Source organism: Lolium rigidum, chromosome 5 (assembly GCF_022539505.1).
Source record: "Lolium rigidum isolate FL_2022 chromosome 5, APGP_CSIRO_Lrig_0.1, whole genome shotgun sequence".
NCBI lineage: Eukaryota > Viridiplantae > Streptophyta > Magnoliopsida > Poales > Poaceae > Lolium > Lolium rigidum.
The window spans coordinates 63,284,690-63,301,837 of record NC_061512.1 but is presented as its reverse complement, the minus strand read 5'-3'; the positions used below and the strand labels follow the sequence as shown (position 1 = coordinate 63,301,837).

General features: G+C 52.5%; 2 protein-coding genes across 2 annotated transcripts; one reads left to right on the top strand and one right to left on the bottom strand.

The window, feature by feature from the left end:
- Window positions 1-10,367: 10,367 nt before the first annotated feature.
- On the top strand, window positions 10,368-11,548 carry LOC124656029 (uncharacterized protein At4g14100-like). The gene is made up of 2 exons (XM_047194841.1): window positions 10,368-10,893; window positions 11,179-11,548. Exons 1-2 carry the CDS (start codon window positions 10,368-10,370, stop codon window positions 11,358-11,360), a joined length of 708 nt encoding a protein of 235 aa, XP_047050797.1. The 3' UTR covers window positions 11,361-11,548.
- Window positions 11,549-15,464: 3,916 nt separating this feature from the next.
- LOC124656028 lies at window positions 15,465-16,509 on the bottom strand. Its single transcript, XM_047194839.1, has 4 exons — window positions 16,450-16,509; window positions 16,162-16,363; window positions 15,656-15,774; window positions 15,465-15,577 (listed from the first exon to the last, which is right to left on the bottom strand). The coding sequence occupies exons 1-4, from the start codon at window positions 16,507-16,509 to the stop codon at window positions 15,563-15,565; spliced, it is 396 nt and encodes a 131-aa protein (XP_047050795.1). The 3' UTR covers window positions 15,465-15,562.
- Window positions 16,510-17,148: the final 639 nt, after the last annotated feature.

Sequence of the window (17,148 nt, the reverse complement as noted above, 5' to 3'; positions counted from 1 at the left end):
GTAACTAAGCTTCGCCTATAAGGGTTTTCCTACTAGTGCAAAGAAGCTCGTGAAGATGGAGTCGATCTGGTTGAAGAGGCACGACTGCTGGCCGAGTCCAGGTCTACCATTTACCGGCAAAGCCTCCGACGCTATCACAGCCGGAAGGTCCAGCCCTTAGCATTCCGAGAAGGAGACCTAGTGCTCCGGCTGATCCAGCGGACAGCCGGACAGCATAAACTGTCATCCCCATGAGAGGGTCCCTTCATCGTGAGCAAGGCGGTAGGCAATGATTGCTACTATCTCATAGATGCCCAAGAGGCTAAGAAAAACAAGGCGAACAAAACTAACGAGGAGACTAAACGTCCCTGGAATGTCAACTTGCTTTGCCCATTTTATACTTGAGAGCAGGAATGTATGTATCCCTTGTACTCCTTTTGTAAGCTATGTAAAAGCAAGCGCCGAGAGCGCCGATTTCGACAAGTTTTTCGCGTACTCTACTTTGTTTTCGCCAATTGGCTAACACCCTCTCACGCGGCCGGCTCAGTACCGTGATCCGGTTTCCCGACAGCCGGCTTCCGATCCAGCTACAGACCGCAACCCGGCTGTCCGGCTGGCGGGAGTAAGTGCCTAGGGAGCCGGCACGCGAAAGACGGCTAAGGGAAAGAGTGAAGGCGAATTGATTCTTGCACAACTCTTCATAAAAGTGCCGGATTGCCGAACTCGGCTCGTTCGACTGAAATACTGTCGGCCTCACCCAGCGGCACGCTCTTGATCCGGCGACGGACCGCAAGTCGGACGTACGATCGGCAAGGGCAAAGCCAAAGAGTGGGGCAGATGGGGAAAAGCGAACAAGTCGAAAGAAAGCAAGCCGGCACACAAATGATTAACAAACACATTAAAGTGTGCCCTAATAAAAGGATAATAATATTGTCTTACATATGCACCCGGCATTCCGGGGATTTAACAAATTGTTTGGCAAAAGCAAGCCCACAAGCAGGTACATTTAAGCGCCGGCTGGATCAGGACCAGCCGGAGGAGCGGTTGCAGAGCCGGCCGCCGGGTTCGCCTCAGGCGTGTCCTCCGCCTCATCGTCTTCCGCCTCCTCGTCGTCGTCAAATGGCGGGTTCGGATCCTCGATGAAGATGCGTTTGTCGACGAAGTCGGCAATGGCGCAGGCACGGGCAAGCCGGGCGGTTTTGTACTCCACCGGAAGGTTTTCCTCCACGTCGGCCCGCAGAAACTCCAGCTGATCAAGGTTGACTTCGTCATACCAAGAAAGCACAAAGGAGAGAGCCATGTCGGCTCCGGCACGCGCAGCGGACTCCTTCCAGTCGAGGAAGCGGTCAGGCGCCGTCTCCAGCCAGTTGATGAGGTTGGAGAGGTCCTGCGGCAGCGTCTCCGTCGGCCATAGCAGCCGGATCATCTCTTCCGCCGCCTTCCGGAGCTCCCAGCTGAGCTTCGTGATTGGCTCCACGCGGGCGGCCATGGCCGCCAGGTAGTCGTCCATGGAGAAGCAGTCCCCGCTCTGGTCACCAGTGGCCCGCCGGCGTGCATCTCGCGCCTCGCCGACTGCCTTCAGTGCCGCCTCTTGCGCCTCAGGGAAGGCCGCTGTAAGGGAAAAGCATGTCAAAAACCTCTCAAAGCGAGGGAAAAGACAGAAAAATACAAAATTTCGAAGTATAGAGAAAATACTGGCGGCAGACGGCAAGAACCGACTGCCCCCAGCCTGAAGATGGAGATTATCGAAGTCTCAGTATAAAGAGAAGACTGGCGGCAGCCAGCAAGAATAGACTGCCCCCAGCCTGAAGATGGAGATTACGAAAAAGCAAAATGGTTTCAGCTGCCGCCTGCCAACCTAAGCCGGAAGCCGACAGCCGAAAGCCGGCAAAGGGGAAAGGAAGAAAAGACTCACCCGCCAAGCCGCGGTCGAGCGCGCTAATCTCCTCCACCCACCGCTTGGCGGTGGCCGACAGCTCCTCAGACTTGGAGGTCACCTCTTTTCGAAGCTCCAGACGTTGTCGGTCCACCTCCTCCAGCCGTTTGCTGAGGGCCTCCACCTCCTCTCGCCCGACTCGCTTCGCAGCCTCGAGCTTGGTGACGTGGTTGGCCTCAAGCCGGCGCAGCTGCGCCAGCTCCCCACTCGTCTCCTCCTCCTGGGCAGCGGCGGCCTTGGCCGCCTCCCTGGCTTCGGCGCATTGCTCGCGGGCGACTCGGAGATCCTCCTCCAGCTGAGGGACCAGGGCGGCGACGGCTGCAAACGAAAACCGTCAGCCGGATAAATCAAAGAGCAAAAACAACAAGTCAAAAGAAGAGACCATACTTTTAGCGGCCTCCAGCTCGCGGGTCACGCTGGCCAGCTCGTTCTTGGCTTTGTGGTAGCTGATCACGACGCGGTTGTACAGGGCAGTCCGCCTGTCCGACACCGTCTGAAGAAAAAACGAAGATAAGTATTCAAGCGAAACCCGGACCGGCTCCAAGCAGCCGGCCCATGCCTCAGAGGGCTACCAGGATAACAATAAAATTGCGAAAAATAACAGAAAGCTAAGACACCTACCTTGTCGGCCTCCTCCAGCCGTGCCAGGTGGGCGTCGGTCTCGGCGGCTCTGGCTTTGAGATGAGCGCGGAAGCCGGAGAAGAACATCTTCATGGACGCCACGCCTGGACGCCCATCCCGGCTGGACACCTCGCAGGCATCCGCCTGATGCCATGCCTTCTCCATAGTGCCGGCCGAGCCAAGGCTGGAGTCCGAGGCGGACGCCACATGCAGCAGCCGGGCGCCCTTGGCCACGTGGAGACCTTGAGGCGGCTCTGACCGGCCCTCCGTCCTCACCAACGCCCAAGCATCAGCGTCGCTCGAGCGCGCCGGCTCATCCCTGGCCGGCTCCTTCCCGGCCGGCTCCGCCCTCGTCGGCTCCGAAGATGGAGGCGGCGCGGTTGAAGCAGGCGGCCCGGTCGGAGCCGCAGATCCTGGCGCCTGCAGCGCTTCATCCGAGCTTGCGTCAAGCACGACGACGTCGGGCGCGGCTCCGCCGTCTCCAGTCGCAGGCGGCGCGGCCCCGCCAGAGGCACCCTTGCCGGCTCCGGCCGCGGGCTCCAGAAGCCGAGTACGGCGCGGAAAAAGATCGTCAAGAGTTGGCGGGCCGGAGCGGCGAGCCGGTTCACCTTGAGCGCCGGCGTCGGGCGCTGTAGAAGAATGTGCAGCTGAAGAAGACGCCCCCACGGAAGGCGGCGTGGTCATAGGCGACACGATGAGGGGCGGTGTAAGCGCACGCGATGAAGGCTGCGGCGTCGGCTCCCTCCTTTGCCGATGGGCAGGCGGCACGACGCGGGGAGTCGGCCCAGAGCCGCTGCCCTTGGCGAACTTTATAGCAGCCCTGGTCGGCCAAACAAGAGAAGATAAGCAAAAAGAAAAGGAAAGAAAAGGAATCAAACAACGAATAAAAGAAACTCACCCGGCCGCCTCTGGAACCTTCTTGGGCGCTAGCCGGCGCTGCTTCAGGACCCTCGCCTCCAGCGCGGCCGTGGACCCGCCGCTGGCCCGCTTCTTCCCCTTGGGCGCAGACGAGGAAGTCGCTGAGGTGGAAGGCGGCCTCACGGTCAAGGGCACCGCTCGAATCGGCGAGGCGGTGGACGACGCCGGCTCGCCCTCCTGCTGCTGCCCTGGAGAAGGCGGCGGGTTGTGCTCTCCTTGGCCACCTTGGTCAGCCGCCTCCGCCATGTCATCGTCGCCGGCTTGGTCAGCCGGATCGACGTGGTCAGCCGTCCAGACCTTCTGCGCCAGGTCGCCATCTTCAAACCCCTGGCGGTCGAAGAGCTGCAGATAAACAAAGAAAAAAGCATGTAAGGAACAAGTCGGCCACGCAGCCGCAAGCCGGAACTCGGCCAATATGTAAAAACTCACCAACTCCGGCGGGTCCGCCCGGCTGTGGGGTGCCCTCCCCCAGTCCCAGTTCCCATCTTCGGGCATCTTCGCCGACGAGATGAAGTTCACCCGCCGAGCGACCTGGGCCTTGTTGATCTCCACCGTGGACGTCCGGGTCGGATCGAACCGGCCGGACATGTGCCCAATCTTATGGACACGTGCCTGCAGCGGCAGCACCCGGCGGGCGGTGTAGGTGCAGAGGAGATCCTCGGCGCACAACCGGCCATCCGTGACACAGCCCAGCAGAAAGTCCCAGAGGAGGTTTACCTCAGCATCCGGGTCTGACGACTTGGCGTTGTGGCTCCAGTTGATCCGGCCGACTGGCGGTGCCGGGTTGTACTCCGGCAGGTTGAGCCGGTCGAACGCCGGGTTCTCGTTCCGCACGTAGAAGAAGGACATCCCCACTTCTTCACCGAGTCCACCGTTGGGATCTTCGGGAAGGGCGTGCCCGTGCGGGAGTAGATGGAGGCAGCGCCACAGGCCCGCAGCTGGCCGTCCGTGGTCTGCACCTTGAGGAAGAAGAGCCGGCTCCAGAAATCAATGTCCGGCCACAAGCCGGCGTAGCCCTCCATGAAGGACACGTAGCAGCTCAGCAGCACGCACGCGTTGGCCTGGAGATGGTGCGGCTGCAGGCCGAAGAAGTTGAGGAAGCGCCGGAAGAAGGGCGAAGCCGGCAGGCCCAGCCCCCGGTCGAAATGCGCCCCGAAGACGACGCGCTCGCCGGGTTGCGGGTTCGGCTCGATCTCTTCGCCGGGCGCCCGCCAGGACACCCCCGCCGGGATCCGGCAAAGACGCACGAGGCGCGCGATGTCGTCGTCTCTCATGTACGAGCCCTCCCAAGATCTGCTCGGAGGAGCCATTGCCGTGGACGAGGAAGAAGAGGAAGACCACGAGAGGGCGAATGGCGAGGAAGAACCGCGGGACGGCGGCGGTGGAGAACGTACCGTCGAAACGCGGGGCCCCGTGACGACGGCTTGGCGCGCTGACGGCTGCGGAGCTGCGGAGGAGCGTGGCCGCGCTTGGTCGCCGGAATTCGCCAGGAGGCCGCCGGAGAACTTGCGGTGGCGTGAGAAAGCTCGCTTGAGCGGAAGAAACAGAGCTTGGGCGTGGGGACGAAGTGGGCAGAGTGGCCGCTTCGGTACCGCCCCGGCGCATTTATAGCCGCCTGCCGCGCCCGATGCGCCGCCACGTGGCGATCGTGGGCCACGATCGAGATTAACTGCGCCACAATCACCCCCACTACCGCTGCGGTTACTAGAAACGGCCACACCACGTCGCCCACGACCGCAAAGGATCCGGCGGGGACAGCGATGTGACCAGACGAAACGGCCACTGCGGTGAAGTCAGAGACCATCAAGTCGGGCGCAGGGCCCGAGGCGACGGAAACTCCGGCGCGCCCCAGCCGCAGCCGGACGTTTTCTTCCAACCCGGCCTAAAAACTTTTAAGTAAGGCGGAACAGCCTCCAGCACTTGAAATACTGAAACCCGCATATCGAAGCGGCGTCCGGCTTGAGAGCAGCCGGACGGAGCAAGCCGGAAGAGGGCGCAGCCGGCTGAACGGGAATTCTCAGCCGGCCCCTTGGGAGCTTCTCAAAGAACAATCCACGAGATCAAAGACTAAGGGTCAGGGAAACCCTCCCAGGTCCTTCTTACGCAGGACCTTGCCAGCTTCGGGGGCTAATGTCGGGGGGAAGACCCCGGGTAGGGCAAAGGACTGAGAGCAACCGGCTCAAGGCCTGTCGGCCCGCGGCAAAGGCCGGCTGAGGAGCAGCCGGCTGGAGCCGTGGCAGGCTGCCTTGGGAGCCGGCTGGTTCAAAGTCCACGCTGGCCTGGCCGCAGCCGACTACGCTGTGGCTGGGCCGGCTTCAACTTGCCATATCCGGTTTGGCAGTCTTAGCGCTGCCCTGTGAGAGAGACCTTCATCTACCTTAGCCTCCCAAGAGCAGCCGGATACAGCTCTAGGAGCACCATTGTATTGTGATATCATCATATACACTCATAGCAGGAGTAGAGGTGTTACCTCCACAGGAGGGCCTCGAACCTGGGTACGTCGCCGTGTCGCTCGTGCCCATACCCGCATCCGGATACCGCCGTGAGACCACTAGGAACCACTTTGATTAGCCACCCTATGGCATATGCCGTGACGATACCACGACAGTATGCGTGTATCTTCTTTCGAACTAGGCTATCTGGCAACTGCAAACGTGAATCTGAGATCGAAGTCACATATCGCAAGTAGAAGACGTGTAACCATGTATTCCAATGTGGTTAATTTATTTTTCATTAGGAACTCGAGCATGAATATGCGAGCCATCTATGACACCAATGGAACCCTTGAATGAGGCCAAAGGAGTGGATCATGAATTCTTGGATGCACATTCAGAAAATTTTGATCCACTAGTTTTATGTTATCCTTACCCAACTTGTACAAACAATTCAATACCATCTTGAACTTCTTATGAACTGTTTCAAGAGACCGACTGAAATGATTCTCATTTGGTCTAAGTGGCTATGGTCCTCCAACCATCCATAGAAACATACACAAACATTGAACTGATTACATGTCTCTTGTTGACTTTAACCCATAACTAGCTACTAGAAGCTTGTGCAACTGTTCAAACACATATGGATGGATTCTAAGGGCATCTCCAACCGGGCGACCCATCCCGCACCCGCGCGTCCGGATGGGTCCAGCCGGACAAAAACCCGGCCCAACGCGGGGACGCACCGCAAAAGCGGACGGCCGCGGCGTCTGGAACGATGCAAACCCGGCCCAAATCTGGGCCGGGTTTGCGTGGCCGCGGATGGCACGCGGCGTCCTCGCGTGTCCGCCTGTCCGTGTGGCTGGCCCACCTGTCGGTGCCCCAGTCCTATTAAATGTGGACTGGGGAAGGGGACTGTCCCTATCCAGTCCCCACTTTCCACTCCGGCCGCACGCGCGAGCTCGAAGCTTCCGCGCCGCCATGGCCCCGAAGCGCGAGTTCTCGCCATCCGCCAACGACCACGAGGCCGGCAGCAGCCGGCCAGTCGCGCCGGCGCCGTTCGCCATGGGGCCGCCGGCGACGCCCAGACGCGACCGGATCTACGTCACCGTAGCGGTGGCGCGGATGTTCCGGGACGCCGGAGTCCCGAGTGCCGTGGGGGACGTGCACCTCCCCACGGGCTGGCACCCGAGCCCGGATCGGGTTCCGGTGCCGCCCATCCCGGGCTCCGGCCGCGCCCGCTACGCCGAGATCCGGAGGCGCCGCGCTCAACCGCCGGCGGACCTCCGGCGAGGACCCCGCGTACGGCGACGCAAGTCCCAACTGGGACTTGTGGTTCGAGGTGGAGCACGATGCGCGCCGGCGCACGTGCTTCACATCCACGACGGCGCGGCCTCGCGCGCAGCCGCGCACACCTGCTAGGCGGGCTGGCCGCCGCCCCGGCGGCCTCTACATCAACGAGCCCGCGCCCCAGCCCCAGGCGCAGCCCCAGTAGGAGGAGGACGACCCGGAGCTGCAGGCGGCGCTCGCGGCGTCCCGCGAGCAGGGCGACCTCGACGAGCTGGCCAAATGGCCGCACCTCGCCGAGACGCTGCGCACCTCCGCGCTGGAGGAGGCGGCCGAGAAGGCCCGGGAGGACGCCCGGGCGGAGGCGTGGGCCTTCCTCGAGCTGGCGCGCCGTCGGGGAGGAGGCTACGCGTCGGGCGGCGCTCCGGAGGAGGAGGAGCGCCGGGCCGCGCGCCTGGCGGAGGAGGAGCGCCTGGCCACGCTCCGGCTACGGTGCGGAGCTGCAGGCCGCGAGCGGAGGAGCAGCTCCGGCAGGAGTCCGCGCGGAGGGCACGGCTGCGCAGGCCGGCGAGCCCGCCGAACCCGCACTCCGCCTGGGAAAGGGCGCAGTGGGAGCCCTGGCCGGAGTCTCCGGTGCCCTCCGGCGTGTCAAGCCGGAACAGCGCGTCGCCGCCGGGGGGCGTCGTCGTCATCGACGCCGACGATGACGAGTACTACTGGGGGTAGTACTGCCGGCGGCCACCGTGCTCGCAAACCCTGTCTAGGGTTTTTTTTAGTTTAAAGCCCATATAGGGCTTTCTTTTGTGTAAAAATTGCCCAAAATAGGGCTAAGTTTAATTAACCACTAGTTTAATGTTATTTTTGGCTGTTTTCCTTTTTATTTTTATTTTTCTTTTTTTAATTACATATGCGGTGCGTCTGCGCGTTGGGCGCAGCGTGCGACCCAAACGGACACGCGGACGCGGGCCGCTGTCCGGGTGTCCGTTCGGCCATCTAAACGGCCCGAAACGGACGGCCCAACGCGTTCGTTTGGGTCGCGCGGTTGGAGATGCCCTAATCATTTTGTAGCATCTTTTTATATCATCAAGTTGTTCATTCACCCATTCAAGCTCAGTTTGTTGTGGAATCCTCCTAGTTGTCTTATTTAAATATTTTTTGAATATATATAACAATAGTAGCCCAATCTAGCCATGTCATGCGCCACTCCAAGACGATGTCTTATCCTTTCAGTTTCTTCATCACGTGCATTATCATCTCCATCCATGCACACTATTTGAACTAGACAAGTCAAAAACTCATACATGCAAGAATAGTCTACAACAAATACCAATAAAAACACTAAGGAATAGTCTACAACAATTTCAAATAAAGGGGACACTCAATGGTGCATAGGTTATAGAATGCTCACAAATAGTCTACAAGAAATTCCCACTAAATAGTACACACAATGGTCCATAGGTTCTAGAATGATCACCAATTGTCATTCAACTCATACTAAATCACAAATCTACTCGTTCAACTCATCATGTGTCCTCCGGAGATAATCAAACCTTCCTCATGTGTTTTAAAAGCTACCAACAACTCTCTATGCTCCCTTTTCATGTCAAGCTTGTGAAGTGTGAACATGAAACCAATGCCTTCACTGACTCCACACTCCCAAACCATCGCTAAAAAAATCCTTCATAGTTGGGAAAGAGTTATCCTTGCCGCAAGAACTTCCACTATCCACCGTTGAAACTATATTGCTCAAGGTAGTGTTGTACGCCTTGAAAAGGGAGCTCCCTTTTTTCATTCTCTCCCACACCCACTTCGTGTTTTTTCTAGTGTTGTTTTCTAGCTTCAACATCACCATCCAACAATATTGCACTTTCCTTCACCACTCTTGTTTCATGTCCCGGAACAACTGTTGTTTCTCCGGTGACATGAGCCTTCCTAAACATGACATTGCATTGGTCCAAATTTCTGGTGGCCCATTTTAAAACTTTGCATGTTTGTACTGGAAAATAACATAGTAAATAAATAACTTTAAATTACTCCCTCCGTTCCAAAATGTAAGAGATCTAAGGATAGGTCAAAAGTCAAACTTAACTAACTTTGATCAAATATTTAGAAAAATATATTTACATCTACAATATGGAATGGTCATATTAAGAAAATATTTTTTTGTAGTGCATCTATTCATGTTGATTTAGTACTGTAAATGTTTATATTTTTATGTGTAAACTTGATCAAACTTAAAAAAAATGTTAACTTTTGACTAATCCTTAGGCGCCTTACATTTTGGGACGGAGAGAGTATAACACAACGGGCAAATAGACAAGGCAAGTGATAAACATACAAACTTACAATTAGCTAGGTCTTCAACCATTCATCATGTCCATAGTTTTATTAGTTGATCCCAATCTAGCCTTGTTGCATTTTGCAACTCCATCCATTCCATATAATCTTTCTTTAAAGCATCCTCTTTTTTTTCTTGAATTGCTTCTTTGTAAAATGTTCTCTGTAAATTTCTCATCAAGATTCTTGTATCCCTTTAGGGCATGTACAATTAATGGTTGATAAGACTGGTTTATCTTAGTCCCGTCATGTAATCTAGATATAACAATAAAACATGATGTACAATGGGTTATTTGTAGTCTTATTTCTAACTAATTAGGCATCTTAAATTTGTGGTGAGAGATCATCTCTTAATTAAGAGAAGGCAAACCCTTTTTTAACTATCTCTTTCCTCCAGCTCATCATTTATCCTACGTGGCACTACTAAAATAGCACCATTGTGCATGCCCTTATACTCAAGCAACCCACATCCCTATTGACTTCATCCAAACATATGTCGCAAAAATATCTAAGATGGTATGCATTCAAAATAGCATTCTCCATTGCAGCTGTTAATTCTTCAGAACTACTCTCAATATTTCATATTATTCCGCATATAAGGTTTAGTCAGAGTCAATCTTTGTCAAGTTTGACTAATTATATGTATGTATTTATTTAGAAAATCAAAATGGTATCATAAATACCATAATAAAATATAGTATCACATCAATTACATTTAATTTTGTATATTCTAATATTTTATCATTAATAGCTGGTAAAAGGTCATAAAGATTACCAATTTTCACTTTGACCAAAACTTTATATAGAAAGTAATATGTAATGGAGGGAGTATCCAAAGGCAGATCAGTTAGCAGCGTATGCTGTGGCTAGCACCGTTCTGTTCCGATCAGCAGGGAGCGGTGGCCAGAGCTACCGAGAAGAAGATGACGCCGCCTCTGCTGGCGCTCCTCCTCCTCTGCCTCCAGGCCGCACACGCCGCCGCCGGCGCGGCCCCGAAGCCAACCCTATGGCCGCACCAGTTCCACGCGACGCTGGTGCTGGACTACCACGGCAACCTGTCCATCGCCGACCTCTGGTACGACTGGCCGCGGGGCCTGAACCTGCACATCATCCGCGACCAGCTCGCCGCCGACGCGCCGCTCTACGACGCCCAGTGGACCAACGGCACCTCCTTCTTCTACACCCCGGCGCGCCGGGAGTGCCGCCCCGTCGCGGTCGGCGTCGGCATCCTGCGCCCCGACTGGCTCGCCTCCGGCGTCGCCTACGTCGGGCGCGCCCCCGTCGGCGGGTTCGACTGCCACGTCTGGACCAAGGCCGACTTCATCACCTACTACGAGGATGTGGCCACCAGGCGCCCCGTCAAATGGGTTTTCCACACAACAGGTACCCTCATCCTGCTGCTGCTGCTTGGTCGAATTTTATTAATCTCCGATGTGGTCTTACGAAGCTAACAAATCAAACAAAGAAGCTAACTACAGTGTACTAATTAAGAAGGGTCAATCTGTAATTCTGTATATAGAACCATGAAAAGAATCAGTTTGTGGAAGGGGATGAACAATTGCCGTTTCAGGTCGGCAGCCAAAGATTTTCTTAGAGTTCAGTCACACCACAGATTCTTTCCAGATGCAAAACTGAGTTCAGAGCACGCTAACATTTTGAGATCCGCAGGGCGGATCGCAAACGTGATGAGCTTCGAGCCAGGGGCGGTGCCGGAGGCCGCGCAATGGCAGGCGCCTGACTACTGTTTCGCCAAGCACGGCAAGGGAATGGCCAAGGACAGCCTCATCTCTGATCCTGACGGACATGGCGATGAGAGCTTCATCCCCAAGATGAGAATGCTGAGAGGTTAATTAGGCTATATCGCGGAGTGGAATAATTATGACCGCTGCTGTTGATGAATGTGTTGGTCTCGATCGGCGTTTGATGCCTAGTGCAGTGACATGACCGTGCTGCTGCTGATCAAGTGTCTGTAAATGGTGCTGTCTTCAGCCATCAGCTGTTTTTGCGTGGAAATCGATCTGTTTACATAGTCTGGCAATTCCCTGAACAGTACTATAAGTACTTAAGTAGGTGATTATTTAGCTCAGCAAACATATTCCCTGACTTGGCTAAAACATACCAAACCGAAACCTTAGCAACGTACACCGAAAATTATGGCTGGATAGGATAATACGTCTGGTCAGAAACTTGGGAAAATGCCAAGCTGACAAACTGAACCGAAACACCATTCGATGGAGTACCGGTGACAGATTGACTGTACATGGTCCTTTGGGAGTTGTTTACACCTCACCACCACATAGTCGAGCAGTGTTTTGGCTCATACAAAATGCAAACGTCTATGGCTCTGAAACATGGGATAGTACATCTACAAATGTCAGACTGGGAATCTAACTATATTACGGTGTAAACAAGATGTCTATATAAACGGACTCTGACACCCCACGTCTAAGTCTAAAGCTGGTAGAACACTCTCCACGCTGCCATTCTCAAGGCTTACATATCTTCATATTTTCGATAAAGGGAATATATTAATATCAAAAGATACCAATTACACCCAGCCTCTGCAACAACGCAACACCCTAATTGGCAGTACGGATGCACACAGCTGAAAAAAAACTAAGAAACAATAGTCCCGCTATAGCATTCTAAGCTTAGCAACAATAATACAACCACCAGACAACACCTGAATCTCCAAAAACGACGCTTCCAAGAAGGAAACGGTGCACCAGCGCCGTCGTTGCCCGACCAAAGATCTTTGGTTTTCACCGTGAAGATAGTCCCCGCTCTCAAAACAATGCCTCCAACAAGGTCATTGCCAGACACAACCAGTTAAGGCCAGACCTTGGGTTTTCACCCTGAAAGGTAGGACTCTGAACTTCACCTCTGCTGTCGCCCCCACTTCCATACCACAGCTGCGGATCCCGGGACACCAAGCAAGTCTCTCAACAAGGTGGAGACTTGAACCTTCCTTAGCTAGTCCTCCGTTCCGGCCTTCATGTTATTCCCTTCATCTGACTGCATCATGGGCCAAAATATTTCTTGATGCCAACACAGACCAGAGCTTCGCGCCGCTCCCTTCAGAACCAAACGGCCGAAATAAAAGCATGGGTACGCACGACCGAATACCACCGATCCAACAAACTCCAGCCAAAAAAAAGCACTCTTACATTTGCCGGCGGCGCCTTTCGGAACTCAACACTCCTGCCAGATCGAGAGGAGCAAACCACAGGTCGGTCTTCATCTTCGCCCAAGAGAGACCCTAGGACCGCAGCCTTTATTCAGATCGGGCCCCCACGCCGGCGACCATCCCAGATTGACCACAGATGCCGTCGGAGACACCAAGCGCGGATTGCGTTGTCCGAAGACACCGCACACGCCCTGGGCACCGCCGCAACCGAATGCCAACCCCCACCGGCGACATCAGCCAACGCCGGCTTCCAAGCCTCTCCATCTTGCCGTCAGAATGCGGTGACAGATCAAAAGACCCACCACCACCATCCGCAGACCGACCATCTCCAGTGAAGAAGAAGGCCACCTCCACCATCGAACCCAAGGCTGCTGCCCCAGGCGACCTCGTGCCGCGGGAGAAGCCCAAGATCACCACACACCGGCGAGAGGCGGGGGGATGGCGCAGATCAAGGACCTGGCCGCCACCCACCACCAGCCACCACCGGCGTGCCGCCGACGGGAGGCAGGGGGACGCATCACAGATCAATTCCGGCCGCCGCCCAGCCATCCACATGGGAGGCGGGGGGGGGGGGGGGGGGGCGCCGCCACAGCGTCGAGGAAGATCCCGGCCGCCGTCCGCAGCGCGATGCGAGGAAAGGCCGCCGCCGCCGCCACGCCCCGCAGTCTTTGCCTGGCGGCGCCACCGGCAGCGGCGGCGGGAGGCGGCTAGGGTTCGGGGGTGCGTGAGGTTAGGGGGTGCGGAGGGTGGGTGCGGGGGGGGGGGTGGGTCTGTTCACATCTATCCATCGGGGGGCTAAACCTAGGTAAAAGCACAATGTCTTTGTTGCCTCCGATGAGATCTCTTCAGGCCCCTTACCTCCCGTGTACTATCATCGCGAGCATCTTCGCATCGTAAGATCGCCTGCAAATTAAAGGATGGTAGAATGGCATTACGCAGTAACATGCATCAGTAGGCTGACAAAAGCCTCCAGGCATTCGTTAAACCTCAGCAAAGGTTACAAAGGTAAGGTAAGTAGCTTATTTAGGAGTACTACTTTGTCATAGGGACTAGCCACGACCAAAGTTTCTTGGAAGCAAAAGGATCGGTCTTAGAAATGTACTGTTGCCTCGCTCAACGAGACCATGGGAGATCAGTTCAGACACAACAATGCATGATTTTCCACTCCCAGATAACATTACGGATCATCACTACAGTACTAGCATCAAAACATACCGATCGATGTACATATCATCAGATCACCAACCTGCAGGGCCGTGCCGAAGCTATTGTCACTGCGGATGATATGGACTTTCATGGCAAGCCTCTTCTTATTCTTCACCGGTCCCAGCAGACAGAGATATCTGGGCTTCAGCCGGTTATCAACGGCGAGATCATACCACCCTTCTCCAGGGAGCATCCGCTTGTCGCTCGTCTCCACACTGTAGACAAATATTACTAAGGCTGGTATAAAATATTTTAAGACCGTGGACAAATTAGTTAATTTCCTGCTGTTTGGGAAAAGGAAAGGCAGCAAAGTAAACACCACAAAACTGACTAATCCTGACCTAAGAGCTTCCAAGCATACCAAAACTTCATGGAAGAAATATCCTTGCAGTTTGCGGGTGTGCATACAGGCACATACAAATAGAAGGCACCAGAATTTTCAAGCCACATAACAATGGAGGAGCCTGGAAGAAGATGACAAAGCTTACTGCATGAGGTGCTGCACTCCTGCTTCTGCAAGGGACTGAACAGCGAGGGGAGCAAAATGGCTATTTATCAAGTGAGATGCAGCCTCAAGCCTGTGTGCATTGCATGCTGGCTTAATGGTATTAACTCCTAAACCATTTTTCCCAAAGCTAAAACGAAGGGGTGTGGCTGGCGAACACGGCACAACCGTGATCGAGGAGGCGCGCGGCATGTTGGTGTTGGTGTTGCATAAGTGATGGTCCTACGACATCTCTAAATGATTGCACGCATAGGGAGAAAGGGCGACGTGTGCCAAGAATTATGATCTGAGCTCAACCATTTCGGTATTTGTCCATCCTATCCAAGTTTTTGCTATATCTTTTTTTGAAACAAGGCAGCCTGTCTTTAACTCGTCGTCTAATCCCTTGCCATTGCTATAGGAAGTGTGCTACGGATGCAAAGCCTATTCTTGTCCCATATTCCACACAATGCAAACCTTTGCAGGACGATTAGACCATAAATTTCGACCCTTTTCTTTTACATGCCACCGTTCCATAGTGGTTTCTCGTCCATGTGATTTCTCCATGGATTGGTTTGTTCTTTAGTTAGAAACTCGTCATGATGTTTTTTGTATGGAACTGATGGATTCATGTCTTTGAATTCCAATGCCACATGTAATGGTGCCAACTACCTAAGCCGTTATATCTTAGATATCATATCGACAAAGGTAGCCGAGAAAGTGAAAACATTTTGTTGTATTGCTACCAGGGATTAACAGAACTGGAACTAGGAAGAAGGCAGGTTACATTGCGATTTTGGTTTTAAAACTGTTGAGTCCTTTTACAGATCTATAAGAATCCAAGCCTACAATAGATACCACTATAATCCTGAACTTAGAGAAGTTTAAGAGAAGTACTGAACCACATATGCCAAAAATTGGACAAAACATATCTGGCTTTTGGAACCTGATCACACAAAAGCGATCACAATACTAAGTGCTAAGTTTCTCAGATTCAAGCTGAACATGTGCATGATTAGCAGCTTACTGCAAATTCCTAAGTTACAAAATTTCACCAATTGTAAAACATTGACAAGAATCAAACTATAATTAATTATATCAGATGACTTGCTGCTGGCAGAAAAAGAGCACTCCAAGACAGAGACTTCTGTTATCTCGTCAATTTCTTCCACCCGTCAATCGCTGTCATCCTGAAGTATGGAACAGATTAAGTGGTGGCCATACAATGGAAAAATACTGGAAGAGAACTTCATTTGAAATTGCAGTACCTCAGTCTCACTGTTCTCCATAAATGGGAAACCCCGATCTTCGTGACCTCCAACATACGATTCACAAGCGGGATGCCTTAAGTCATCTACGCCTTCATTCTCACAACCAAAGCAGTGTCCTTCAAAAGGAAAAGGAAAAACATAATTTCACATTAATTCCAGAAGAAGCAGCATTAAGATAGTACTATACTTGCAGCTTTTAAAAGACCTGATAAGCAATATTCCATGTCTAAATTCACGACTTTGTAGCAATCAACTTATATGGGATTTGACATCCAATTTGAGCAATAAAATTTTACACACAAAATCTGGTGCAAGAAATCAATACAAGGCTATGCATTACTACTAATGGGAAGAATTTTTGTCCAATCACCTCTATGGCTCTACATGTATACAGTGGAAACAAGGCATGAACACATAAACACAAGGCACCGGCTAGCTTCGGACTTGCTCAAAAACACTAAGAGTGAAACAATGTACAGCTTATGTAATTAGTTGAAACATACCATTGTCATCATCATTTAGAAGTCTGCAGCAGAGAACCTCACAATCATCTCCATCTTCTGGGGTTACTTCCGCAAAAAATGTAAACACAGAAGAACAGGTCTGCTTAGCTGTCAAATTAAAATGGTAATAGAACAGGTCGTCAAACTCTCCTTCAACGATCCAATTCTGACTTTGGGATTTCTCAAACTCAAATCTCATATCCTGAAAAATATACTCCAAATTGTTAAAACACATTGTAAAAAAAATTGAACACAGAATGACAAACGGTAGTAAAATTGGACACAAACCTCAACAAGTTTTTCTTTACTGTTGTACTGATGGAGAGCAAACTTCATGTATCCTTCCATGCGATCGCTGTGAATCTTCAACTTTTCTTCTTTCGTCAGCTTCCGTTCTTTTGGCTTTGGATTCTTTGCTTCATCCTCTAGATGCTTAGTGAATGCCGCATCTAGATCACTCAACCTCCAATCTGTCAATTTTCCATAGCTATCCCTAAGAAGAGGATTACCGAATGGGCACTCTCCATCTTCATCACTATCATCATCAGAACTGAAACAAAAAAGCAATGTTAGTACCCACCTTCATCATAGTCATCATTCGATCGTAGTTTATAACGGTAGCTCATACATTAGGACACCCCTAATGATAGCAGTGGATTTCTATTTGTTTTTTAGGTCAAGAGTTGACTGTCTTGTTGCAAGATGTGAAAGCAACTAATAAGTAATAAGATGCTTCCCTAATGCCTATATGTTAACTGATCGACCAAAACAACAAAAATAATCAAATCCAGCGACACATTAAAATGCTACTTTCAGTTGGCACATTTTGTCTGCAATTTACATACATTATCCTATTTATCGAAACAAATCTCAAGACCTCCTTTTGTTGAGTTCAGATGTATATGAAATAATTATACAAGAATGCTTCCAGATCTGAGAACACATGTTAAAATGTAATGTGTTTCCCCATAAATATTTTTGGTTGGT

What these genes read in the sequence shown, in the direction of transcription:
- LOC124656029 (XM_047194841.1), top strand. Translation starts at nt 10,368, where the DNA reads ATGCTGTGGCTAGCACCGTTCTGTTCCGATCAGCAGGGAGCGGTGGCC. An exon ending in ATGGGTTTTCCACACAACAG is followed by an intron (nt 10,894 to 11,178) that starts GTACCCTCATCC and finishes TGAGATCCGCAG; the next exon opens with GGCGGATCGCAAACGTGATG.
- LOC124656028 (XM_047194839.1), bottom strand. Translation starts at nt 16,509, where the DNA reads ATGGAAGGATACATGAAGTTTGCTCTCCATCAGTACAACAGTAAAGAA. An exon ending in GTAAAGAAAAACTTGTTGAG is followed by an intron (nt 16,364 to 16,449) that starts GTTTGTGTCCAA and finishes TATATTTTTCAG; the next exon opens with GATATGAGATTTGAGTTTGA. An exon ending in TCTAAATGATGATGACAATG is followed by an intron (nt 15,775 to 16,161) that starts GTATGTTTCAAC and finishes TTCCTTTTGAAG; the next exon opens with GACACTGCTTTGGTTGTGAG.